Source organism: Mastigoproctus giganteus, chromosome 8 (assembly GCF_048544385.1).
Source record: "Mastigoproctus giganteus isolate SK-2022 chromosome 8, ASM4854438v1, whole genome shotgun sequence".
NCBI lineage: Eukaryota > Metazoa > Arthropoda > Arachnida > Uropygi > Thelyphonidae > Mastigoproctus > Mastigoproctus giganteus.
In genome coordinates, this window is record NC_143582.1 from 163,153,680 (window position 1) to 163,181,469 (window position 27,790).

The 27,790-nt window shown below is 36.5% G+C and overlaps 1 protein-coding gene across 1 annotated transcript in view; it reads right to left on the bottom strand.

Moving 5' to 3' along the window:
• Positions 1–27,790, bottom strand: part of LOC150081975 (allene oxide synthase-lipoxygenase protein-like) — a 117,687-nt gene that overhangs the window by 38,326 nt on the left and 51,571 nt on the right. Inside the window, exons 4-8 of the mRNA XM_090379874.1 lie at positions 23,806–23,903; positions 17,517–17,649; positions 10,734–10,829; positions 7,946–8,042; positions 4,253–4,370 (exon numbers count right to left, since the gene is read on the bottom strand). Of these exons, the coding sequence (XP_090236000.1) occupies positions 4,253–4,370; positions 7,946–8,042; positions 10,734–10,829; positions 17,517–17,649; positions 23,806–23,903 (542 nt within the window). The remainder of the gene's footprint in view (positions 1–4,252; positions 4,371–7,945; positions 8,043–10,733; positions 10,830–17,516; positions 17,650–23,805; positions 23,904–27,790) is intronic.

Genomic DNA, 27,790 nt, shown 5'->3' on the forward strand with positions numbered 1-27,790 from the left:
CACAGGTTCGGGTTTCTTGGGTGCACTGCGCCACCTGATGCCGTATCCCAGGCAGTTAAAGCAGCGAGGCACTACTGTATAGTCTCTAACTATATGAGCCGTCCAGCCAATGTAGACTTTTCTCGTATTCGCCAAAAATTTTCTTCTTATGTCTCTAGATACCCGGAGAATCCAATTAATTAACAATGGGATCGTTTGTCAGTAGAGCTTAACTTGCGACCTGATCTCCTCTTCAGTGTAGGCATGGTCTTTTAAGTTTTTATTGAATAGGTCTGCTAAGACTTGGTCATATCTTATGTCCTTGGGGACATCATATGGCCACTGTGGGGTCTAATTTCCTAGGTGTTTCTGCTTGAAGTCCTGCTTGTGGTGTGCAGTTTTGGATTTTTATTAGGTCTTTTTTGGTTTGGTGCTTCTACTATGCCGTTGGCTCTTATCTTCCTGATGTTGGTTATTTTTATGTCTTTAAGTATTGGTGCTAGTTTTGTCTTTGCTTCTTAATTTCTTCACTCATTGCTAGGCGGTAGACGTCAGAATGCCTGGCACATGGATGGCTGGACCCAAAGCATGACACCGCCGCCACCGGCCCGTTTTCGTCCCACAGTGCATCCAGGCGCCGTCACTTCCCCAGGTAAACGACGCACACGTACCCGGCCGTTCACTTGGCGCAACAGGAAACGTGATTCATCGGACCAAAGACTACCTTCTTCCAATCACTCAAGGTTCAGTTTCGATGCTCGCGTGTCCATTGTAGGCGCTGTTGCCGGTGAGCCGTAGTTAGAATGGGGACTCGGATCGGCCTGCGGCTACGCAGCCCCATTTTCAGCAGGGTTCGATGTATTGTATGTTGTGGCACATTACTTCCCTCACAAGCATTCCAATTACCGTTGAGTTGCGCCACAGTCGTAATTCTGTTGTCATTTACCATCCGGGAGAGGCTTGGTTCACCTCTAGCATCGATGAGCCGTGGTCGTCCAACACCTCGCCGGTTTTCCCTCCTCGGACCACTTTCGGTAGGTACTAACTACGGCTGACCGTGAGCATTCCACCAGCCGTGCCGTTTCGGATATGCTCTGACCCAGTTGTCTGGTCATGACAATTTGGCCTTTGTCAAACTTGGAAGAACAAGAGTAATGCTGATTAACGGAGCTCAGTATCAGGTGTTTTTTATACCGTGTCCCGACCAGCGCACACTCCGTAGTTCACCTGCCGTTGTTTCGATTTGCATAACGACTCGCTGGTCATAATGTTTTGGCACATCGGTGTGTAATGTGAAGCTACTTCAGATTTATCCTCAATGATAGTATGATGATCTTGTCACGCTGATGACTGCAGAAATTTCTGGTTCTTTTTTTCTTCAGTGAAAGTATGGTTAGCCGATTTCAGGCGGGGGCAGGGCTTTCGTTTGTTTGTTGTTTGTTATTTGGTTTTTAGGAGCATTAGCAACTAAAGCCATATTGCTCCGGGGATATGCGGTGGTCATTCCCTGACCTTTCCGCATCCTCCGTATTTGGGTCACCGGCTCGAATCCCGATCTAATCTTGAAGCGTGTGCTACGCACTGCTGCTCCTGCCCACCTGGCTACGGAGGCGCCGCAGGGTTTTCTTTTGGTGTTCCTACGCCCTAGGTAATTTTCGTTATCAAGCATATCAGACAGTAAAATGCTCTTGACGATAAATCTTTGTAGAAGTTGTTGAATTCTGTTTGAATTATTTTTTCGGGTCCCTATTTTTTCGTAGGCTCTTGGTGCATTGTCTAATGTGCTTAATGGAAAAGACGGTCATGGGGAGTAGAATTTCCTTTTGAGTTAATCCAGCTTTTTCAGCTCGCACAACGTGCAAATCGCTTGTGAACGCATACTTGTACAGACATAAATATTGAAGGGCCTAATAATCTAGGTCGCTGATTCGTCTAAAATTCAACAACTTAACATTTTATCTTTTCTTTTGTCGTTTTCATGGTTGTGTGAACTTTGACCCAAGGAAGAGGATTAACTAAGCAGTCATTGTTACGGGTTTTCTTTTCAGACCAAGCTTTTATTTAATAGAACAAATGCTACTTGATTATTCTGATTTGGCAAAGCATTTTATGGAACCATCAGCAACAGCACCGCTGCTGATGGTTCCATAAGATGGAAAACGCTTTGAGGTAGTGGGGAGAAAAGAAAAAAAAAACAGACGGCTCAAGGTCACTTATTGACTTCCACACCACTCCATACTAAAACTATGGAAGAAGGTCACTTCCACACCACTCCATACTAAAGCTATGGAATAAGGTGACCTTATTATGTGTTAACTTAATAGCTTTTAAATAACCGAGAAGCAAATGTATATGAATAATGATGTGATGTTGTTTATACCAACAGCAGAAATATTCCTCGAATTTTGTAAAATATCTTAGAGCTCGTTATGAGTCCTTCTTTAGTGCTGTTACGAAGTAAATAAATCTCGCTTTTAATATATGACAACGATGGCAGAAGTATCGGCCTTGCGCTGATATAATATGTATGTTTTATAATGTATTTATTAAAGTCACTGCCGATTACTAAGTGTGAACATTAATTTATTATTCCCCACTTAGGCTCAAGCAAGTCCAAGTTACACAATACCGTAACAAAAAAAAAAAAAAAAAAAAAGTTTGGAGGATTTAATTTTCTAAAACATATATAAAAGAACGAAGAATAACAGTTTAGTAATAATCCGATTAAATTAGGGATATTATGATTCTTACAGCTAAGTTTTTTTTATTTTATTTATTGTGCTGCTTTTAAATACGCTGTCGCTCTCTCTCTGAATTAATTACTCGTAATACATTCATCAGTGCCTGGTACGGAGATGATAAGAGAAGAAAATAGGGCGCAGCAAATTAACCTCATGTTTGGACCTTCAAAGATATTAACTGGACAGTCGTTTGTCATGAGGGTTCTTAAACTGAGTGTTCAAAAAGTAAATGTGCTAATAAAGTAGAAGACGCAGTGAGACCAGACTGGCGCTCTTCACAAATCGTGTCGATGTTAACCTGTCTTGTATGGTCACCCTGTTAATAAAGATTGGGATATGGATTCCGCTCTTTGCATGAATTTTCGTTAAACTTCCTTACAAGTAATAGTTTAAAAAGTATAGGCATATCTTAATAAATAACATACACAGCGTGCAATTTTTAGAAAATCAGCTTGTTATTTTGACAGACAATTGTGATCCAGACTTTGTTGCTATCCCACTGTTCAAGTAATTATTATAAAAAAAAAAGACAACGAAATGAAATATGTATTTTGCAATTAGTAATGAATGACGCTAGTTAGGATATTGCGAAAACGAAATGCCGATTGTTGTCTTTCTCCCAATATTGAAATTACGCAACAGGTGGAGCAAAGAGTAGGACGATGCAAGATGCGATAAATTTAATGGAAAAATAGAAGTAGGCGTATTTACGGAAAGGGCAGAGAAGAATAGGAAAAATCAGTTAGAGACAAATTATGGTGAAATAATGATCACAAAAGGACAATATTTGAAAGTGGGGCAGAACGGTTGTGTTACGCTTAACATGCCCAATATATGTGATACTAATAGATCCACCTGAACATCCGATTTCTTATCTTTTAATATCGTTCAACCACGACAGTTTCATTTCGGTTCCTTTTTTGTGTTGCGGTCTAGAAATAAAAACATATATAAAAAGCAATAAAAGCGAATAAAGTTACACTTTTTATTTAATCTAATAAAAACTAATTTATTATGTGTTAACTTCATAGCTTTTAAATAACTGAGAAGCAAACTTATATGATGATGTGATATGGAACATCGTATTTGTATATTTTCCGGCGACTGTTTTTTTTTTTTTTTTTTTTTTTTTTAAGGAACCATACTTTGGGAAACTTTGTTCCGCACAATTGCAGTCCTTTATAGACAAGATATTTGGTTCTTAAAAACTTGTGATTTTAAGCAGAAATGGAATATTTTGTCCAGTTTCGTTTATCTTAACTGTTGGGAAGTTAATTTGTAGAATATTTAAAGCAACTTCAATATCATAGCGATGTCTGTTGTGACTTCGTTCATTTTGTGTGATTTAATCTTCATTGTACTATACATTAAACACAGCGTAAAGTTCAAAAGTTAATGCTAGAATGGAGAAGAAGAATCTCAGAATCAAATAGTTGTATAAAACTCAAATACCATAAATTATCTTCTATTTTTTATTTTTAGGTACTCATGCAGCTTTTTATACCAAAAAATATGTTACAACAGTTACTTACGAATTAATAGCCAGTAGAAAGAGAAAGTGTGGAGCCATCAGTTTAAACAACGGATGAGATGGCGAAAGATTCCTGTGGACGCATGTCACTACTCCTTCCATTAAAAGGTGAGTGAAACCTTCAATATAGAAAAATTAAGGATTAATGAAATGAAGCTTGTCTACAGTATAAAATTATTAATAAGAAATGATTGTATTACTAAAAAAGTATGGCACAGCAGCAGCATTTGCACACAATGTTTGAAACGGCACCTGATTTATGAAAGTGTGCAAGAAGATGGAATCGAGATGCCAAAAGCTGAAATAATGACAAAATTACCTTGAAGTGAACACTGGCTGACACATGTGGAACATGTCCATTCGTGTATTTTCTGCCTTTCCTAAATGAACTGCGAGGAATGCCTTAAGAAAAGACTTAAAAGATGGTGAGCTAGGTTTTCCTAACTCCAAATTTGGTTAAAAGAACTTTAAAACGAACAATCGGCCAAAAGATTAACGCTAATTTTTATAATGTTAAACTGATACTGTTTGCATAATGCTCTGCAGAATATTTTTCTCAGTATGCATCACCTTCCATGGTCTAAGCCATCTAAATTATTATTCAACAACTTCTGAGTCGTGGTTTCAGTAACACGCAAAAGTATCAAAGGATAATATTTTAAAACTTAACCGGATTTTTTCCTCCAATTTTTATGTTTTTTTAACGAAAAAAAAAACCTTAATTGAACCTGCCATTAAAATCTTTTTAGTATTGACAGTATGATGCGAGGAAGCAAGGCTTATACAGCACCAGCAAAAAAAAAAAAAAACCCGCTTATTCCTTGTAATAATTTGTTAAACATTTCCTTAAATTCACAACACTAAGTGGACGTTTAGATGGAAATATTATAGATGCAATATTTGAGAATTTTGCAAGGTATACATTTCAAACCTTCTAAAACCAAAACATTTTCTTACAGAAATATGTGCACATGATTGATGGTGTTATATCTTGCATTTCCATGTGAGGAAAGAGTGTTGCATCGTCGCAAACGGCGACAGGAACACTTTTAGTCCGAACTTGGACTTCTACAGGTGATTTGAAATTAACCACACACAAACCATTCGCATACCCGAAACATATATATTTTTTTAACTGTAAATTTTGAATAAAATAAATGAGAGCTTTTAGAGGTAATGAGTATTGAGGAAAAAAAAAAAAAAGAGAATTAATATAAAATATTTATACAAACCCATCTCTCTCTGTCCATATGAGATTTTATAAAAATTAGCACACATTATTTGGAATTATAGTATTAGAAATGGCCACAATGGCCTATGACGTATTCTGCACCAGACAAAAAAAATAAAAATAAAATAATGATCATAAGAAGAAAATTTAAAAAAAATAAAGAATTAATATTAATCTATCGAATTGTTGAGCAGTAACGGTAGGTCGTAAATCGGGATCACCTTTCCCACACAAATGATGATATGATGGGAGGATGCGTGCCAAAAACTAAATAAATATTTTGGCATGCATCATCGAAATCTCCAAGTCAGAGATTTTGAAAGGGCGTTACTCTACCCTCGACGCAATTCTTCTCCGTTGTAATCTTTGTTTATATTCTCCTATTTCCGCCCAAAAAATCATTGTTTATCTCTAATATTCTCCTATTTCCGCCCAAAAGCAGCATAAGCGTAAAAGTATTTTGTCTCTGCCCTGCAGTATTCAGTAAGTGTGATTTTTCACAATCTTCTTTTTGCACACTGTCTTAAAAATAACTGAAATAATTCTAAGTTGGTAAATACAGTCTAATCAACCCCCACCACCTTATTTGGAGTCTCTTTTATTAAGTGTAAGTGCTGGTCATAGAGGATCGTTAGATAAATTATTTTCTTTACAGTTTAATCTTAGTAATTTTAGACTTATATTTTTCTTCTCTTCTAATAACCGTTTAAAACAATTAACTTTAAATATACTAGTTAATGAGTTCCTGAAAAAAGTAGTGCAGCTGAGGGCAGCATTCAAACAGTTGCTTAGAAACTATTAATTAATTTGCATTCCTCTCAGTTGCAATATCACATCAGATAGTTTATCTATAACTTGCGCAGTTTGTCTTTGGACTCCAGCATCAGTATTAGAAACTATATTGCTCATCGCGGCAACATGGTCATGCACCATATTCTTTATCAACATTCTTGAATGTCCGTAACTATACATTTCATTTATAATAGTATTTCCACACGGGACGTACTCAAAGCACGAATACCAGTCGACCTAATACGAATCAACATTGGGTAATGAACTTCACTTGGTTTCGGGAAGTATTAAATGTGATGGCAAAAATTTTACAAAGTCGCAGAAAATGTCTCTGATGAAAGAGACATTTAGTACGCCAACTATTTTGATTTTCATTTGTTTGTGATCCCTGCATTCTTGTACAATACTGCAAACGGGTGCTGTCGATCGCTTACATGTTCATGAAGCAGAAATTAAACTTACAAACATTGTTACAACACGATAAATGCCTTCATTTTTAGCGTCTTACAATACTTTCGATCGATTCCTTCAAAAGCACAATTAAGTTGGGTTCGTGGACTGTTACGTGCATGACCTCAACTGCAAAAAACTTAACGTGTCTGTAAGAGTTTACGAACACGTAATAATGGGTAAGCTATCAACAGTACTCGGTTTTGGTTTAGAAAATAATACTGTACAGCTTCTTCTTTACAGCTTTGCAAATTTTGATTATTTATTTATTCATTTTATTTTACCAAATCATTTGTAAGTAGTGTTGATTTTTACCAAATCGCAAGTAGTGTTGATTTTGAGATCGTGAGGGGAAGACCACAGATCCTTGTCGGCCATGTCAACGTCCAGTATTCTGGTGCTGACAACCATATTTAGAAATTATGTAACAGGAAAACTCACAAATTCACATTACCAAATGCGCTGTATAACAAAAGCAGAACATCTCGTCAGATAACAGTTTGTTTTCATATTATCGCAACGAAACCCGAATCTCTTTGGTTGGAGAGCTATTATTTTTAGTCATACATGATCACTCTTAAAACCAGCGAGGGAGGATGATAGCTTAGTGTCTCTATACACCAGCAGTTAATCGTAATTGGAACTGAAAGGCATGAATTTCAAAATAATATTGCAAAAAAATAATAGACACTGTTTTGAATAGTTTAGGCGACCTGGTACCCGCGATTTGTTGTGCTCTGGAACGGGTTATAGGATCCAAAATAAGCGGAAAACACCAATAATTCCATGTGTCTCAATCCAACGGTTACGGAGCTATGGCTGTTTGAATTTTTAAAAAATGGCTGTGAAGTTTTGAATAACAATAATTAATAAAACAGTAAAATGCTTATTCATGCTAGGTATACGTGTCTGATTATTCTTTGTTAGTTTTATTCTTTTACGCCATTCAAAATACCCCAGCTATTTTTTTTTTTTTTTAAATTAAAACAGCCATACGTTTGTAACTATTTAAAATCAGGTACGTGTTTGACTTTTTTTTTCTTACTTTGACCTCCCAGAATCTGCTGCACACACTTTTGAAATATCGTGTACATACAAGGGCATTATTTCTTGCAGTCGATTTCGGACCCCATAAAAAGTATCTGAATGTTTTTCTGACATTTGCTACACTTGTAAAAAAAATTATTATGAATATAAAAAATTCAAGCATTAGTAATTTACCTAAATGGGTGCAGGACTGATGGTATATAGCGTCAGCATTATTGTAGTAAATTTTGGCCATCATCCAAGTATATGGTGGATCATTGGGTAGAAACACCTGCGAGAAGGAAAATAATTTTTTATTAATGAAATCGATCTTTAGAATATTGAAGTAATTATTTTTTATTCATAAAACTCTATCTCATCTGTCTTATTCATATCGATTAGATATTTAGTGAACCTATAGGAGTTATTAATTCAAATTTCCTACAGATTTCCGTTAATTTTTGGAATTTGGTTAGATTTGATATTCGCTGTTTTATTTTACTTCAAGTGATATGCACATGTGATGTATAAGGACCTATATTCTTTTTGACGATTGTAGAAAATATTTTAGACAGACGTGTTTATTGTGAAATTTCCGGGTCACTTTTATTACTTGCTCGCAGGAGCCCACAGAATATTTTCATGCACTTCTGTTGCTTTCATGAGTTTATAGTAAGGGTGATGGTAATCCTAAGAGGATTATCACCATCCCTCTTACAGTTTCCCAAATACTATACTTTACATATAAAATAGAAGAACGTCAGGTCTTAGTGAATACAGATTGTTTCATCCTGGTGCAAGAATTCTTTCAGGATAAAGGGAGCAGTAAGTTCAGGAAGCTCTTGATATTCTTAATTAAGTTTATTTTATTTTACTATTTTCTCTTATGACTAGAAGGGACGGGAATACAAAGAGATGAATACGGGGTAGTAGAAGATACGATAACAGAGATACAAGCTGGACAATAAAAGGAAGAGAGACCATTTTACAGGATTAAGATTGACAATTTAGAATGCTCAAAACATAAAGTAAAGCGACAATTTACAAAATGGATGCCAGTCTAAGCAAAGGCCACTGCAGACGTAAATCAGCTTCAGATGGCTGCAGTGCCTTCGTATTCGTTTTCCAGAGTGCCAAGCGTGCCAGTGGTTTCCACATAGCTATCAACACTGCCGCTATGAGTGCCAAAAAGTGGCCCAATCAAGTCACACATATGATAGTCGTCTGAATCTATGGAATATGGCTTTTATCTTGCGGTCTTGTATATTTGCATCGCGAATAACCGAAGACCGCAAGATAAGTCGCAGAACATTTACAGTAGTCAGCACGTGGAGAATGAGGAATTCATATTTTGATTACGAAGACATGGACACGAGTCAACTGTGAAAGGAAGAGTATGACCTCTTGCAGTTATCTGCTTCTCTTTGTCCCTGCGCTTTCCACATCGTGTCACCAACAGAAATTTGGATATTATTATTTTTTTCTCAGATACTTGTTTGTTCTAAAATTTTGAACAGAAGTATTGCTTGGCATATTCTATTAATGGGCAAAATTTCAGATGAGGCTTCGACATTACCATATAATGGTTCCCTTCAAGTTGGGCCTGGAGGATGTTCATTCTACTGATCATGTGACTGATATTAGGGAATTGATTTTATCTGACAGCATCTTTTCATTATGCCCAGAGGGATGGTGAATGTGGTCCCAGCCACAGGCTATTCTAGGGCTTTTAAAGTTTAAGCTTGTTTTTACCGATACATGCGAGTATTATTTTTTATCGTATTTTGGATCTGTATAAAGGTACTTCAAACAGGCCTCTGAGGTTGGGTATATTCATACTGTGGATTTTAGTGTTTTGCACCAACCTTGCGTAGAAATAAAAACACAAAGGAAACTGGACTTTTAATAACTGTGTTTATAATAAATTATAATAACCTGTATTTACAATAAATTTAACTTTACGATAAACTATACATATAAAATATTAAAATCTGCTACATTATGAACAATAAAATGCATTAAAATATACTAAGTTAAAAGCGATAAAAAACCCTAGCTTTCAAAGGCTCCAGCCTTCTTCTTCAGCGGCTGAAGAAGAAGGCTGGAGCCTTTGAAAGCTAGGGTTTTTTATCGCTTTTAACTTAGTATATTTTAATGCATTTTATTGTTCATAATGTAGCAGATTTTAATATTTTATATGTATAGTTTATCGTAAAGTTAAATTTATTGTAAATACAGGTTATTATAATTTATTATAAACACAGTTATTAAAAGTCCAGTTTCCTTTGTGTTTTTATTTCTACGCAAGGTTGGTGCAAAACACTAAAATCCACAGTCTGTATAAAGGTATTTTCACAGATGTATGCTGTACGCCAAAAAAAAAAAAAACGTAAACACAGTCTGACTTTTATGGAAAAAATAAATAAATGAGAGCCACCATTGCTGCTTTTATGTTATGGTTTATTAAAAGATTTCAGTAAAAAAAAATTAAGTTTATTTTCCTAAATTAATAACTTATTTCTTAATATTTTGAGCGCTAAACGAGTATTATTTATAATGCTAAGATGTCACTTTAAAACGGAACCGCAAGCCATACTGCAATTACTTGATAGCTGTGTGAATTTTTTTTTACCTTGTACAGAAAGAAGTGTGATAAGGAAAAGAATAAAATAAAATAACGCCGTTAACTCTGGAGGATCCGTGAAAAAATTCGGATCGGCTAAAAGACTTATGAAGCTTAAAAAAAAAAAAAAAAAAACACACTGAATATTTTTTTAACATTTTGCAATCTTTTATCTTTTAAAATTTCAATAAAAAAAATTGAAATGTTGTGACAAAATAACCCCCATTTTACGGTTTCTAGTTTTTATGATCAGGATAGTTTTGCTATGAGGAGTTGCTTTATTTGTTTTAATTTTATAAGTGCTGTTTTTATTCTATTTATATTTGTTTGTAATCTCTTTACAATGGAAAGACAACTTACTGGATTATTTGGATCCTTTTCCTGGAATAACTGGATTGCTATAGGAACCAACTCTTTCTTTTTATTCAGAAAAAATAATGCGAGAGGGGCACAAAGCTAATAAAACAAAAACACACACGATTAGATGTATCGTGGTTAGTATTTGACGGACCGGCATATAGTGTAGTTTCTATATCCTGGTACGTCAAATTATTAGAATCTGCGAATAATATTAATTGTATCTATAAAAATTTAAAATTAATAACATACATGTTGTTTCACAGAATAGACCAATAGAAAGCCCCCACGCATAGTGCAGCGGTTATAATTAGTTCTCCCACACCGAGTGGAAAAGGCCTCAGTTTGAATACCATCAATGAGGAGGAATTTTTATAGGTATTTTTCACAACATGGCTGAGTCAATCGGTCTCAGATGCGAGGATTGCATGGTTTTTTTCTTTTTCGCCAGGTTGCCTGGGGGTTTACATACATTTTTTACATACAATATACTGACTCATCATAGCCTTAGTTCTTCTAGCGCTTAATGCACACCTACTTACTGATAGAAAACGAAATTTTTGCACACTTTTGTTTTGTTTGCCTGTTCAAATCTTGAATTCAAAGAAATCCTTTGATATAAGTTGGATATACAACCTTCTTATAAAGAAGGCTGTATATCCAACAGCCTTCTTTAGAAAGAACAAGGAGTTACCTTTTATTCATTCAGTAGGATTTCTTCTTTACCAAATCTCCTTATGCGTATATATTACGAAATGATACGTTGAAACAAATTTACATAATTTAAAAACTTGTGTTCCTCACTTGACACACGGACAGTCCAACACCCCAGAATCACAGCAGTGAACCCCAACCCGATCCCAGAAATATCAACCCCCCCATGCAGCCCCTTGTGAAGGAAGACGTTTTGTCATAAACGCGAATTTAGAATAAGAATAAAATTACTATTAAAATGAGACAAAAGAACGATAAAACAATGAAATTAAAAAATTCCTCCCTGTAATACGAATAAAACACTATTAAAATACGATAAAAGTACGATAAAATAATGAAATTAAAGAATTCCTCCCTTAAGCAGAATAAAACTTTTCGACAAGTGTCATGTTCACAGAATGGAATGAACCTAACCTTAGGGAAATGAAACTAACGTTAGTTTCGTTCCACTCTGTGAACATGATACTTGTCGAAAAGTTTTAGTCCGCCTAAGGGAGGAATTCTTTAATTTCATTATTTTATCGTACTTTTATCGCATTTTAATAGTATTTTATTCGTATTACAGGGTGGAATTTTTTAATTTCATTGTTTTATCGTTCTTTTATCACATTTTAATAGTATTCTCGTATTTTTATCTCATTTTAATAGTAATTTTAATTTTATTCTTATTCTAAATTCGCGTTTATGACAAAACGTCTTCCTTCACTAGAGGCTGCATGGGGGCAACCCCCCATTTCTGGGATCGGGTTGGGGTTCACTGCTGTGATCCTGGGATGTTGGACTGTCCGTGTGTCAATAGTGGGGAACACATGAGTTTTTAATCAACGTATCATTTCGTAATTTATCCGCATAAGGAGATTCTGTCTCCTTATGCAAGTTCTGTCTCCTTATGCGAGTCATAAAGGAGTTACATTTTATTCAGTCCTACTTACTGAATAAAAGGTAACTCCTTGTTTTTTCTAAAATATTAATAGCATATGTAAGCTCTTATTTATGTAGTTTACTTCAATAGAGATGTTTTATCTCATAGAATGTTTCAGCCAATAAACCTGACGAAAAAGAAATTTGTCGACTTCGTGGGATTGCTGCATTGAACATGGGAATGTCGAAATAGTCTCGACGCAGTTTCCATGATATTTGTGCCAAATGTTCCGCGAAGTATTTGCACGTAATACTGGCACGCAACTAATGAACAGGCGCTTCGAGAAGCGCGTACTTCTAAATAAATTACACGTTTCCTAATAAGAATTTTATGTCGGGACTTTAAGCGTACCTCTGGACGACCAGCTTCAATTTGGAAATACCTATGCTAGTTAATAAAATTGTTTCCTTCTGAGAGTTGGGGCTGCGCATAAATTTGGAGCTAATTGAGCTTCAAGCTACAGAAGTTATTATTTATTTTTTTTTTTATGTAGCTTTAAGATTTGTGCGGTCCAAATATATCACGTATTTATGTGTAGCGCTGTAAAAGCAAGCTGAATTTACCATAAAAGTATCAAGAATCTTATTGTGAAGCAAAATATCACTGTTAGCCTGTCTCGCTGCACTTTCTCATATAGAGAGACACTGCTATTTATTTTATTAAATTCATTTTAAGTTACTGACGGAACAGTAGTATGTGGGGGTTACAAATTATAAAACAGTAGTAGGATTAGGAATATATTGCATGAATAATAAGGTGTTACATTTTCATAATTATTAATGATAATAAGATAAATACAAGATAAATAAATGATGTTTTGTTGCTTCTTCTTTTGATGCCGTCTCCTGTCGGAGGTTGGCGATCACCACGCTGTACTTCTTTCTGTCTTGGGCGAGATGAAAAAGATCCTCAGCTGATCTGCCAGTCCAGTTGCAGATGTTTATCAGCCAAGAAAATTTCCTCCTCCCCATTCCTCTCTTTCCCACTATTATTACTTGAAGCAATTTATATTTCACATTTCTAAGGATGTTTCCCAGGTAGGCAGTTTTTCTTCTCTTCACTAAGCTCAACAATTCACGTTTTCTTCCTGCTCTTTTCAAGACTTCAATATTGGTGATTCTTTCTATGCAAGCTATTTTCAGCATGCTTCTGTAGATCCACATTTCGAAGGCCTCTGTTTCGTTTATATTTGATGTTTTCAGCGTCCAAGTTTCAACTCCATATAATAGTATGGACCACACATAGCATCTAATGAATTTCAGTCTGATTGAGGGATCTAGAGCTTTGTGACACAGCATTGTTCTGTATTTTGTAAAGGCATTTCTCGCAACCTCTATTCTTGCTTTTATTTCTGCTTTCGGATTAGATCAGCATTTAGCCAACTACCAAGGTATTTAAAATGAGTCACTGTTATCTATTGGAGCTCCATTCATTAATAGCTGGACTTGGCTTACTGGAGATTTATTCACAGTCATTTATTTGGTCTTGTTGACATTGATTCTTAAATCCATATCATTACATTTGTTGTTAATACAGCCCAAAAGAAATTGAAGGTCATCTATATTTTCTGCGAATATAGCAGTATCATCAGCGTATCGTATGTTATTTATCAGCTGACAATTTATTTTAATTCCTTCTTTCCTTTCCCACAGTGCACTTTGGAAAATAACTTCAGAATATATGTTAAATAGCACGGGCGAGAGAATACAACCTTGCCTTAACCCCCTTTTTATATTGATCTCGTCAGTTTCACTATCTTCGACACTTACAGTGGCTGTTTGATTCCAATAGATTTCTTTGATGAGTCTGATGTCTTTGATCCATCAAGATCTAGCTTTTTAAGTGCTTCTATAAGCTTTACGATCAAAAGCCTTTTCAAAGTCTATGAAGCAGATGAATAATGTCTTCTGTAACAACACGTTTATACCTAGGAGAGCAGCTTCTCTTGTACTTAGTCCGCTTCCGAATTCAAATTGGATGTCAGAGATTACTGATTCATATTTTTTGTAAATCCTGTTTAGGATTATTTGTAGCAGCAGCTTCAACATGTGGCTCATCAGACTAATAAGGCGAAAATCGTTGCATGAGGTGATGTTGTTCATCTTTGGAAGATCGATGAACGAGGCCTCAACCAATCGTTAGGTAGTGTTCCATTTAGATATACATGCATTTTATTGAACATTTTGGTTAGATCTTTCAGATTTTCTTCATCTAGAAGTTTCATTATTTCAATTGGGATTTGATCTGGGCCAACTGCCTTGCCAGACTTTGCCACTCCCAGAGCATATTTTACTTCAGACTGTAGAATTTCAAGGTCTTCCTCCATAGGCATTTCAACATTTACATACTGTTTGGCATCATCAAAAAGCGCCTCGATGTAAATTTCTCACATGTTAAGAAGTAAATATATTGTGTTACAAAATTAAAGCATCTATTTTATCAACGTCATTAATAATAACACTAGCCAACAATTTTAAACTTTATTTTTTTCGTTAGCATGAACAAGATCAGCTGATTTTGAATAAATCGCATGTGCTGTAAACTAAAATTACAGTAGAAAGTTTGTAGCACGTCAGGTTTTCATGTTATGGCTTCGTGCGTTTTTTTCCCAAAAATTGTAAATTTTTACTTATCTAAATGCACTTCACTACTTTTCTTGTAAATTAATTGCTTGAAATAGAAATTACGACCAGTAAACATTCCAAATGGACAAAAAATAACACACTTAAACTTTATAAACACCTATTTGGATTTAAGTAAGCAATTAACCCACAAAAGTGGAGCAAAAATAGGAAATCGTACTACTTAGAGTTATTTTTTCCTCTTATAAGCAGAATGGTCCGCCCTTACCAGAAACCAGCAATAGTCGCCGATCATTGCTGGATCCCATTGTCCTTGATACCTCTGCTCCATAGTGCGGATATCTTGGTGGAACCGTTCCCCTGCTCGTCACTGACAGATCCCAAGTTGTCCGTAAAAAAGTCCAAGTGCGAATGTAGGAAGTGTATCTTCAGCGACATTCGGCATCCTAACTTTTGATAGTTATGCAACAATTCTTCTATCAACTCTTTATAGTCCTCTACTTTTTTATTCCCTAAAACCTGTTAACAACAGTTCTGAACAATTTCCACGCAGCTAATTCAGTGGCGTTATTTTTAATTTCAAAGATTTCATCCTTTAAAAGCCGTCTAATTTATGGGCCTACGAATATACCCTCCTTCAACTTTGCATCACTGATTTTTGGAAAAATGTTTTACTAATTCATGAGACCTGACTTAATGTGCAAAGACGGGAGAAGCACTATTTCAGGTTTCATTAAAGGCGTGCATTTGATATTGAGTTTCCCGGGAACGTATTCTTCTCTGATGGGCCATTCCTTCACAATATAATAATGTTGTACTGCTCGACTATCCCATAAACACAGGAAACAACAATACTTAGTAAAACCACCCTGTAGTCCAAGCAATAAAGCGATTACGTTTAAATCACCACAGATTTTCCAACAATATTTGTTATATTTTAATGCATTTGATAGCAATGACATGCTGTCATAGGTTTCTTTCATAGCCACTGAACGAGCTAATGGGACCGACGGTTTGATATTACCATTGTGCAGCAAAACTGCTTTTAAACATAGTTTAGAAAAATCAGTGAATAATCTCCATTCTTCAGGATTGTGTTCAAACCCTAGTTCATCCATCAATCCGTTTACATCTTTGCAGACACAAAGAGAACCTTCTATTTGATAACAACCCACAAACTTCTCATTTCTGTTTCTAAACACAGAAATCCTCGTGGTTTTTGCTAGCAAATTCCACTGTTGCAACCTAGATCTTAATAGCTCAGTCTGTTGCTTCGAAAGATTTAAATCCCTAACCAAATCGTTACGTTCACTTTGCTCAATTAAGTGTAGGGTTTGTCATTTTCAGGATTGTAACTAGGATCGGCAGACGTTGAGGGGGCAGATGACTTTCCCTTCCGGAACGGTGATTTTTTCCCAACTAGGTGGAGGTATAGGGAGTTCCGGTGTGTACGGCACTGGTCTTATTGCGCACAGAAGGTCGGGATGTTTTATTTTAACTCCATTTTTCCCTGAAAACCCCTTAGTATTTGTGAGACAGAAATGACAATCTTCGAGGTGCCTTGTTGGTTCTCGCTTGATCATCGGAACAGCAAAAAAGGATTTTAGAATTGTTCCCATTCATCCATTCAGTCACATTCACATAGCACGTTATACAGCACATATGCGGTGCCCATCTTTTATCCTGATCACCCACTTGACAACCAAAATAAAAATAAGCTTGTTTCACTTTGTCTGTGATTGATCGATGTTGCCACTTCATTGTAGAAAGCAAAAACTGTTTGGCGAATTAACGCATGCACTGCGTTTTCGCCCCATTTCACGAGTTATCACAAAACCAAAACGGAACTTTAAAACACCATAACCTACCACTAGATCTTACAAATCGAAACTAACTCCAAAAATGTACATATAAGGGTTAAAGACAAGTTGTCTTTAAGAAACACAATAGTGTCCGGTTCTGCCTCTCGTGTTGCTTTTCCGAACGAAACTTCTGTAAGGCAACTGTCACAGAATTGGGAATGGCATAGAATTCTTGCATTGCAAGAATCCCATTACATGCTCAATTCTGTGATTTAATCAGCAGACTTAGTCGAACGAAGATAACATGATGATTAATGAAAATTTAACAACGGACACCTTTTGGTTCTGTATTCCCCCACTTCCGGTGTTATTTGGTATTTTAAACGAAGATTTTATTGTTGTAGTTTTTAATGCAGTTTATACATTAGTTTAGTGTCTAATGTAAAAACTGCATTACTCTATGATCAATTGTTTTCCTGTGATCGACTTTTAATTTTTCGCAGAAAGTTTCATTCCGTCTCTACCGAAAACCAAAAGTAGAAGCCCATGTCCCTGAATATAAATAAAATGTATTCACTTTATCAGTATACTCAGGTATGAGCGCATAGAATCAGAGGTAAGAGAAAATCGTGCAATAAAATCTGAAAATCCCTATGCCGACAAATCATCACCTACAAAAAAGAAAAGAAAGAATATATATATACAGTGTATAACAACAAAACTAGTAAAACAATTAAAAATGCTATCCAAAATCAAGCTCTCTTACTGTTCTTGAATCTCTGCACGTAACATCTTGCAGTATCTGAAGATCTACAATGAATAATCTCTTTGCATTTTTAGCTTCCTGTAGTGTAAGGGATTCCAGGAAAGGTTCGACCATCTCAGAAGTGACTCCGAAACTGGGGGGGAAAAATTTAACAACGTTATTTATTTGCTTTTAAATAAGATGCTAAACAGTTTATGGACAAATCTATCTGTATACAAGGAAATGTAGCTTTCACTTTTCTGTTCGTTTTATGCAGTTTTTTTTTTTTTTTCTCTTTTTTTTTTAAACAAAGCTTCTATCAACTTTTCGCTCAGGGTAACAGAAATTGGGTGGAAGAGGGGGAACAAGAATTGGTCTCCAAAATTTCTAAGGAAAATAGCATATGCGTTTATTATCCTATCCCTGGACCAGCCAAATTACTGTAATGGATAAAACTGTTATTAGCTAATACAGTATAGGCAAATTAAACAGGAATTTCTGTCGAGTTTGTCTATTATGCTTGTTTACCGATTAAATAATTTGTGAAATTATGGAAAATATTTACATTAGGCATTCTACAGAGAGAAAAAAGTTACAAAAGGGGAGAATTTGCAAATAATTAATTTCTCATTGAAAATTAGAGAATTCACAGATTATACCCTCGCATGAAGTATTTCGAAATTTATGCATACTCATACAAATTGCATGCATTTTTACTGTCAACTCTCTCAGCGTGAGGTGGTTTTTATTGCCAACCACCCAGCTGAGACTGTTGTCAACTGTTTTATATACGAGTATTTATGGTAGAAATTGTGAAACTTATAAAAGAATTACACTATTTCTTTTTCTAATGTTTCAGCATGCATGAACATGCTGAACATAAAAAAATAAAATTTCATTGTTCAAATACCAGTCTATAATAGTTTCTAGTTAGTTATACGAAACTGTTCTGGGAGGAATAATTTCACATAAGAAAGGTATAGTGACGTTTTTCCTTTTATCTTCATATCTTGAACATTGCGAAGGCATCAAGTAAACAAATTAAAGGCGTTAGCAGAGATTTTAATCAGTTAGTCTTATTTATGTTTCTTTATAAAAATTTGTTAGGCCAGACCTAGAATATGCTTCGCAGGTTTGGTCTTTTCATGCAGCTTATGAAAAAATTAAAAATAGAAAATATCAAAAAGAAAAAAAGAAAAAGAGCGCAATACATTGTTTTAAGAATAGATTATAATGAGAAATCATATTACAAGTAGCGTGAATTCTTTGTGCTTGAAACGCCGAAGGAAAGAAGACATCTATGGTATCTTATATAGGATGGCACCTGAACGAAACTTCAACTCCGCCTTTGTACGCTGTGATGATTACAGAGCTCTGTACAAGGCCAGAAATGTGTGTAGTACTATGTTTGCGCAGTGTGTGTGTTGTTATATTGTTTAGTTGTTTCTGGTCATTTTGTCACCAGGCAGGCCACCTGGAAAGCCTGCCCAGTGTCCGTCTACGCCACGGGGAGATAGGCCACAACTACGCATGTACTTTGGCAACCTCAACAGTCACGCACTGAATGTCCAAAGCGAGTTTGGAACCATTCAAAGGAACCCCGTGCTGGCAACACACACACATACATACATATATTCCCAGGAGACAGGACAGCAGAAGACCAAGAAATGAAGAAGAAACAGCATACAGTAAAAAGAAAAAAAGTAATAAAAATAAATGTCTTTATCCATGTCTTTGTCCACGTCTTTATCCAGTGCTGCCCAAAGTAGTCCACAAAGAGAAAAGGTGTAAAGTCAAACAGCAGTATTAATGTCATCCAGAAATAAGATCTGCAAGGCAGGAACAAGTTCTAGATATAAATCTGTTCTGTTAATCTGGAAAGGTATCAGAATTAATAATAATAATAATAAGTCACTGGTTGATGACGATATCACTGAGCAGAGGAAGGATTTAGTTGTAGAGAGTCTTGATAAAGGACGAGCCAAAAAAATGCAGCATCTGTTAAAATCTTTGCTTGTTCTGGAAAACCACAACAATTTTGTATATGCCGTCACCAGGATGACAGACGAGGCAAAAGGCTGTATTATGATTTATGATGTGTTTTCAGTTTGATTTCTTGAATTAACATTGAGGTTGAAAGTATTCCTGCCATTAAAAGCAGCATTGCAGAAGGTTTAAAGGGCCTGGAAATTATTGATGGATATGAGTATCTCCTCACATCCAGGAGACAAGTTTGGAACTGTTGCCTTAAGAGCCAATCCTAGGTCCTCATAAATGGAGCATTCAAAAAGTACGCTAGGAGAGTCTTCCGGGGTAGCCCACATCGACAGGAGACCGTATTAGAAAGTCTGAATTGAAGTTTTGCGTTAAGAGAACCATATCCAAACAGTGAGGGCGAAAACCATTTTCTGGTGGATGAGCGAGGTAGCGTAGTTACGTCAGGAACTAATTTTTTTGTAATGTCTCCTTTTTCGGTGGAAATTCATTTATTCTGCCAGGTGTTGGCTAACAAATTCCAGCGTCGGGTTCGTTCAGTTTTGGGATCAGCCTGAGGGTTAACAATGATTCCCTGAAATTCCGTAGAAATGACTCTGCAGATGTAAAAACAAAGACCTCTAAACACAACATGCAGGTCAAGTGGTATAGTGCCCGCAAGAGTCTGTAGCGCTGGAGTTGATACTGTTCGGCAAACGTGAAGTAGGCCAAGGAGAAAACAACGTTGAATAGTGGATAACTTAGTTTGTACAGTTTTGAGTTCAGTATGTCTAAACCAGAGACTGGCAGCATAGGTTGTAATAATTGGGATTATGGCAGCATTATAAAATAGATGTAGTGTTTTGGCGTTCAATTCCCAGTCTTGTCTGGTAATTCGGAGTAGCATTGCGGCAAAACTCTTCTTTGACGGATAGATGTTGAATATGTGCAGTAAAGGAAAAGCTGTCGTCGATGATGACTCCTAAAAATTTGGTGCAAATAAAAGATAAAGTCGATATACTATTGTTTAATAAGCTGTTAAACGGGACTGTTAATAGCTCAACTTAGTCTCAAAAATAAACTTCAATGCGCCGACCAGAGTATTAAGAAATTATCCACTATTAAAACCATCCTATGCAAGGCAAATTGCGGTATTGCTCGTACAACTGTCATAACAGGACGGCAAGGTTAATCAATAAGGCAAATTTGGAGATATTTTATGCTCCTGAACACTTAAAAAAAAACAACTTAAATCTTTATATACATCTGTTATCCAAAATTTGAAAATTTATTAGCTTCTCAAATTTATATTAATAATGTTTTTCTAATGCAAGAAAAGCAAATCAACTGTGCAAATTATACGCTTCTCTGTATGTATCTGTCAGTTAGACTGATCCCTCTTTTTCATGTAAGATTAATCATTTATTTATTTTTTTCACCTCTTGAAATTAATTTTACTATGTAGCTTTGTAGTTTATATAAATAAATAAATAAAATAAGCCGCGCAGACTACATGTCAGCCGAGATATAAATATGCAGTAGAAGGAAAAACGTTAGTGGACAGTAGGATATATTATAACGAGCTATTACAGCTCGAGGGAGGGGAATAATAGTTATTTGCCATTTATTAGGATTATTCGTATGTCGCACGTCTGCAGAAAGGAGAAGGTTCAATGGCTGATATCGGCCACAAGATGTGAGGAAGATGGATGCCCGAAAGCAATAATAGAACAGACAGAATAAATCTTGCAAAGGATTGTCACCGCGGTCGGTGACCAGTAATGAACCACATCAGAAATGGGTCTGAAACATTAGACGCGAACATGAGCACAAAAAAGTATGGTAACTATGGATAAGTAGGTCAGATGACCCTATTGCATTATTATGTTGACATTTATCTGCTGTTACGGAAAATTTTTCCCTGTATTCTAAAGAACAGTGGCACACTCTTTTTCATTATGATCACGTGCCCCTTCGCAGCGTTGTGGAACCGCAAATTCTGAAGAAAACGACTTGAATGAGAAGCTCGACAGGATTCATGTGGGAACGTTTTACCCAACTATTGAATATCTTAATAGAACTGATTGAATGATACTTCATCAAGGAAGATTGGTGGAATATTCTCGAAGCTACAGACAGGAAATTAGTATCGTGCCACGAAGGACAAGCTAAAAGGGTGGTAGCGTGAAACAGTTAAGGTTTATAGCAAACATTTTGCACCACATAAATGAGCATGTGATGTGATACTTTGTGCCCAATGCTGAGAGTACAATTATCTACAGACGACCAAAACGTTCAAGTTAAGATCACACAGTCATCCATCGTAGTTATCAACAAGATTCCCAAACAAACGGCTGTTGGTCCTAAAATATTTTTTATATGTTCTTTATTGAAACATGTAGCATATTCATTTTAGATGCCTTATTGTATGCATTTCAGGAAATCATCTAAACTGCAACATTGAATCTCTTCCAAAAGTTCAGCCCAAAAGTGCTTTAAAGATATTCGGCCTCCACCTCTGTCAGGGTTAACTTAATGATGCGTTTCGAAAAGATGATCTACGCAGCATTTATCAATTAGTATTTTATCAGTTAATGTCAATAGTAGATGGTTGACAAGGATTTTGCTTCTTCTGTTGGTTCCTTGGCTGCAGTTGATGTAAAAGTGAGTGGTAGATGGTTATTTGAAAAGCCAGTTTGAACATTCACGTCAATTACCTGTCCTGAGAAGGAATTAACAACAAATTTAACTATCAGGCTGTTTGAGAACGAATTCCTTCCATCGTTCGTTCGTTCTTCTTAGGTTATGGCTTGTTAGTCTCCAGATAATACATTGCTGTACGAAAACGATAGAGGCAGCAAACCAGTTGAGAAATTTTCTCCCATCTTGAGTGGCACGAGGAGGAAAGTAGCCTGCCATTATGCTTAAAATTGAATCCCTTACAAATTTAACAAAACAGCATCGAATTTGATCATGCCGATAGCTATAGTTTTAGTTATATTAAGATTCTGTTTTACTTATATTATCATGCCCCTTCTTGTGAGTTCTGCCTTGAGTATGAGGCTGTATTATAGTCAAATTTGTGCGCTAGAGTTTTAAATCAACTTCGTCAGACGTCCGTCCATGTCTATAAGGATCATGACATATGTAATCGTGAGAGCAAATGGTTTACTAAGTTATTAAGTTAATTGGTTTAGCTGTGAATGTTTTCATATAGACTTTGAAGCGTTAGATTTTCAAGATGTTGTTATTAGAAGAAAGCACTATACAGTACAGCACCTTTGTTTTGGTATTTTGCTATTCCGCTCTTTCGAGTTCATTGATATGCATGTACACTTCAGGTTGGATCCAACGCTTTTTTTTTATTGTAGCAGTTGTAATTTGTCGCATTTGTAGGGGGAAACCATAATTCAGTCACACACTTGAATTTACTTTCACTGGCACAGAGTTAAAAAAAAAATACATTTTTGAGAACCGTTTTTGATTTATTTTAAGTGAGTAGTAAGTTTCCTAACCCTAAAAGTTGGCACACTGTTGATGAAACGCATGTTAGGCCTCGCTGCCCAGTGACGTAGGAAAGGATGAAACTTCCGTAATAGTTTATCATGATGACCTGTAGCTCAAACTGCAAAACACAATAACCAATACTATAAAAGACAAATTTTAAGTAAAAGTCGTAGAAAAGGCATCCATCACTATTCTGAGGCTACACAGCGAACAGTATTCGTTTGAGGGAAACGAAGTCCATCTTCTTGCCCTGAGTTACAGACCTAAATCCGATAGAACATCTTTGTGATGAACTGTGGAAATCTTTATTAGGCCTCGGACGGAGGATGCGGAAAGGTCAGGAAATGACCACCGCATATCCCCGGAGCAATATGGCCTCGGACGGAGGATGCGGATGCGGAAATCTTTATTAGGCCTCTGACGGAGGATGCCGAAAGGTCAGGAAATGACCACCGCATATCCCCGGAGCAATATGGCCTTAGTTACTAATGCTCCTAAAAACCAAATAACAAACTTTAGGCCTCGGCCAATACGCCACACTTTTACAGCTGAATTAGCGACCCCATGGGCATAAATTCATTACCGGCTGCTACAAGAAACTGGTCAACATAGCTCTGCCACCGATTGATGTTGTGACTGGGGACAAAATGGATCTACACCTTGTTAATTTGTTCATCAAAATTTTCGTATTTTTCCAAACGTGATCATGTCAGCGAACTTTTGTTAGGTAGTGTGCATCCTTCGCTTGTCTGTAACTCGCCCTACTTTATATTTTTGTAAGTATCGCAACGCTATATACTTGTAGTACTGCTATATCTGTTAAACTTACTTTTCTGGTATCGTTTCGCACAACTTTATGAGAACAGGATTCACAGCTTGTACTCTCTGTAGTCCAAACCAACGATCCTCGTTCCAGTAATCAAGGCACTACAGGAGGGGAAAAAGTCATAGTTTAATGATTAAAATTTTATTCACTTAAAGCAGTTATTATTAGCAATTTCCAGTCGAATATAAGTGTTCCCGAAGCAATCTAAATATTATATATTAGTTGGTTTATTGGTTTTTCTTGCAAGTAATTTCTGCTCGCATGAACCCCCATACCAGTAAAGTTCAGGTTTGCTCTCCGTAATTTTGAGCATGTGACCACCATCAGAAATCGAGTGGCGCCAGATCGTGTAGTAGTAGTGGCTACTCAGTGATTCTCCGTCTTAATCTAGTTATTAGGAAACTCATTGTTAAGTTCGTAAAGTAACCAACGTTAAGTGTGAAGTCTGGTATTCTCCTGGAAGAACAGAGCCATGTGAAGAATTCCTGAGACATAGCTAGATATGTTTCGCTTGTTGCAGCTTGCCCCATATCTCTGCCCGCACCTTTGCTCGTGCGTCGTTTCAGTTCATGTTGGTTATTCATCGGCCAGTATCTCAAGTTATATTACATCTGCAGACATGATCATTAAGATAAAACAAGACCTCATGACTAAACAGTATTGAAGGATGTTTGTCTTGCAGAAACCACTCACAGAATTGCTTCCTGCTGTAAATATATCACCATGAAGCTCTTGTACGAGGCGCATCTTATACGAATAGAATTCGTTACTTGTTAGTTTGCGGCGCCTCCGTAGCAGGTGGGCAGGAGCAGCAGTACGTAGCACACGCTTCTTGATTAGACCGGGGTTCGAGCCCGTGACCACCAAGTACAGAGGATGCGGAAAGGTCAGGGAATGACCACTGCATATCCCCGGAGCAATATGGCCTTAGTTGCTAAGGCTCCTAAAAACTAAACAACAAAAATGTTAGTTTGCGATGGGCACCACTGCGATCAGCTCAAAATTGTTGTTGACAGCTTCCTTACTGATTTCTCTTGACGTTACAACTTGTTCACGGAACTATTGCTTTTTCTTCATTAGTAACACCTCTTAGCGTCGTCACTGAGAGGCGCCTCTGTAGCCAGGTGGGCAGGAGTAGCAGTGCGTAGCACACGCTTCTTGATTAGGCCGGGGTTCAGGCCAGTGACCACCAAATACGGAGGATGCGGAAAGCTCAGGGAATGACCACCGCATATCCCCGGAGCAATATGGTCTTAGTTACTAATGCTCCTAAAAACCAAATAACAACAGCATTCTCGTCACTGAGATGTTACTAATGAATGGCAAGGTGGTCGTGGATACTTCCATTTCGGTTGAAAGGGTCAGCTAATCTCATGATGGTTGAGAGACTCACGTGCCTCTCCGTGTGAAACCAATTAAATTTCTCTGAAACAGATTCATGAGACCCTTGAACCCTTCCGAACATAAATATTATGGCAACCATTTCCTCTAATGTTAGTTTTCCTTCCAACCTGTCGAAATTAAACTTACAACGTGGAAAAAATGATAATTAGATATACTTTATATAATGTTGTGGCTTTATTATTTCCTGAAAGCAGCTATTCGGTCATTCTGTATATGTATCAGATTTTATATAAAGAAAATTAGTATAATATTATAATAAAATTCGTAATAATATATATTCGAACAAAGTATAAAATATGGTGCACTAATTAAACGGACAAGTTTGCGTAGGCCTAGTACTGTGAACTATTATAGAAATTGTGTTGAAACAACTGAAGCAGTTTGGTATTTTTGATAGGTAGCTATGTTCAACCAGTTAACAACGCTGAATCCAAGACGTCGCTGGTCTGATGCTTTTCTGAAGATAGGAAGGATCAAAGGAGCTTATATCATTGGCAGTTTCAAATGAAGACCTTTCAGCTGCTGCCTTGAGTAGTATTCTTTAAATTTGTCTGGGTTTTGGATTTGGAGAACTTGGTGGACAAACGTTATCTCCATTTGAAGTCCTTTCAGGAGTATAAGCCCATTCGTAACCAGTGCTTTCAGGGAATTTTGATTCGAGATCAGCCTTTTTTTTTTTTTTTTTTAAGAAATTTTCTTTCTTTATTTGGCTGGTAGTTTCCCAAACGCTGCGTAGTTTTTCGATAAGCATCAAAGCAATGTAAGTATAAGGAGTTAGTATGTTAGGTTCATAAATTATATATATTCTGTGACTAGTTTGCCTGTTTATGAGACTAAAAACCAGAGTTTCTTAGGTGAGGGGAGGATTCCCGAAGCACCATTATCCCAGCCTCATCAGCGCTTTTACTTCAAATAGTTTGCGAAGAGATCTTGAATTTGCTTCTTTTTCTTTCTTTCCGCCATAATCCTGTATTATCGCTGTTGAGTTACTGGAGAATAAAATCTGTGCTGAAATAAAATTTAACTGTGTTTTACCTCATGCACTTACTCTGGTATATGCCCTAACTTACCACTATCACGGCATTTTTTAAACTAACAGTCAGTATGGTTTGGAAGATGGGTCCACACATCAGTTCGATATATGAAGCAGTTTGGTGCATGATATTTCGCTAACGTGACAATTTAGTGAAAGAATGTGTATGACAAAGCAAGACCAAAAATGCAAACTTTTAACATTGTTCTGTGAATGGATAATGTAGTCAAGTTCTTGATATTTTTGATAGAGCGCACGATTCACCCCTTCGTTTTTTAATAAATTAAAATTAAATAAATTTTCTGTTTATACTCCGTGACGACCCCATAAGGTCAGAGGAGTTGGCTAATGGAGAACCTATAAAAAAGTGCCACAGAGAGTTTAAAGATAGGAACCAAAATGAAACTTTTTCACACTTTACTTTCGCTTCTGTACGTTGTACTTTTAGGAAATACGTATGGAGTTAAGTTGTTCCGGAGATCAAAAGTAGAGATCCTTAATGGATATTGACTGGTTAATTGCGATACGTCTGACGTTCGTCTTGTAATCTGTTGGTAGCAGTTAATAGTAGGCTAATACCGTGGATGGATTAAGGCCAGGAGCGTCGAAACGGGGCAGACGGTTAAACTTCCCTGAGCATTGTAGCGGGGGGCTAGAATTAGAATCCAGGGCCACCACAGGAAAAGGTGATCTGGTTCATTGAGGCACTTTCCGTACGACCCATGGCTACTCTCGAAGCCCCTGATTAAGGGTTGGTAAGCCAGAAGACAGCGTGGAGGAGGGTAGTTAAAAAAGGTTATTTATTTTTGGAATGTTTTTGTAAGGAAAAAAAGAATTTAGGCGAATCATTATTCTTTTATCATAGTAATAAAATTGAAATGAAAAATCTTCAAACTTAATGAAGAAAAGTGTTACTTACCTGGAATCTTCCCCTGCAGTGCACTTGAAACACCGTGAACCGAAATAAAATCCAAACTAATTCAAAAGTAAAGCATACTAAATGTCATAGATGACATCACTAAATGTCGAAGAAGATACTAAGTGTTCAGGCACACAGTGCCTAACAGATACAGGAATGTTCCATTCTGCAAAACCTTCCCTAATACTACACGAGAATGACACCAACGAAGATGATAGTGATATCTATCGTACAACGAAGATTTAAGTAGTGGTGCAGTGGCAGCACTTTTGATGCTACGCTGCGGCACTACTTTAAAAATAAATTAAAAAGCAACTGGGCAAATATTTCATATGTGCGAATGTGTATGGAGAACGTGTCTTCGGCCAACAGACGCGAAAATTACGGCTGAATGTCTCTACTTTGTTCATAATACTTTGATACGAAACAATAAATATAATATTTAATATGCTTTACTTTGACTCTTGAGTCTGTTAAGGTTTTATTTTGTTTTACAGGTTTAGGCTATTATAAGGGGAAGATCTCAGGCAGTAACACTTCCATTTATTCATTTTCATTCCACCCCTTAACGTTTATACAATGTAGATGGGTTACTACCGTTTTGTCTCATACAGCAGATGTTAACAACGTAT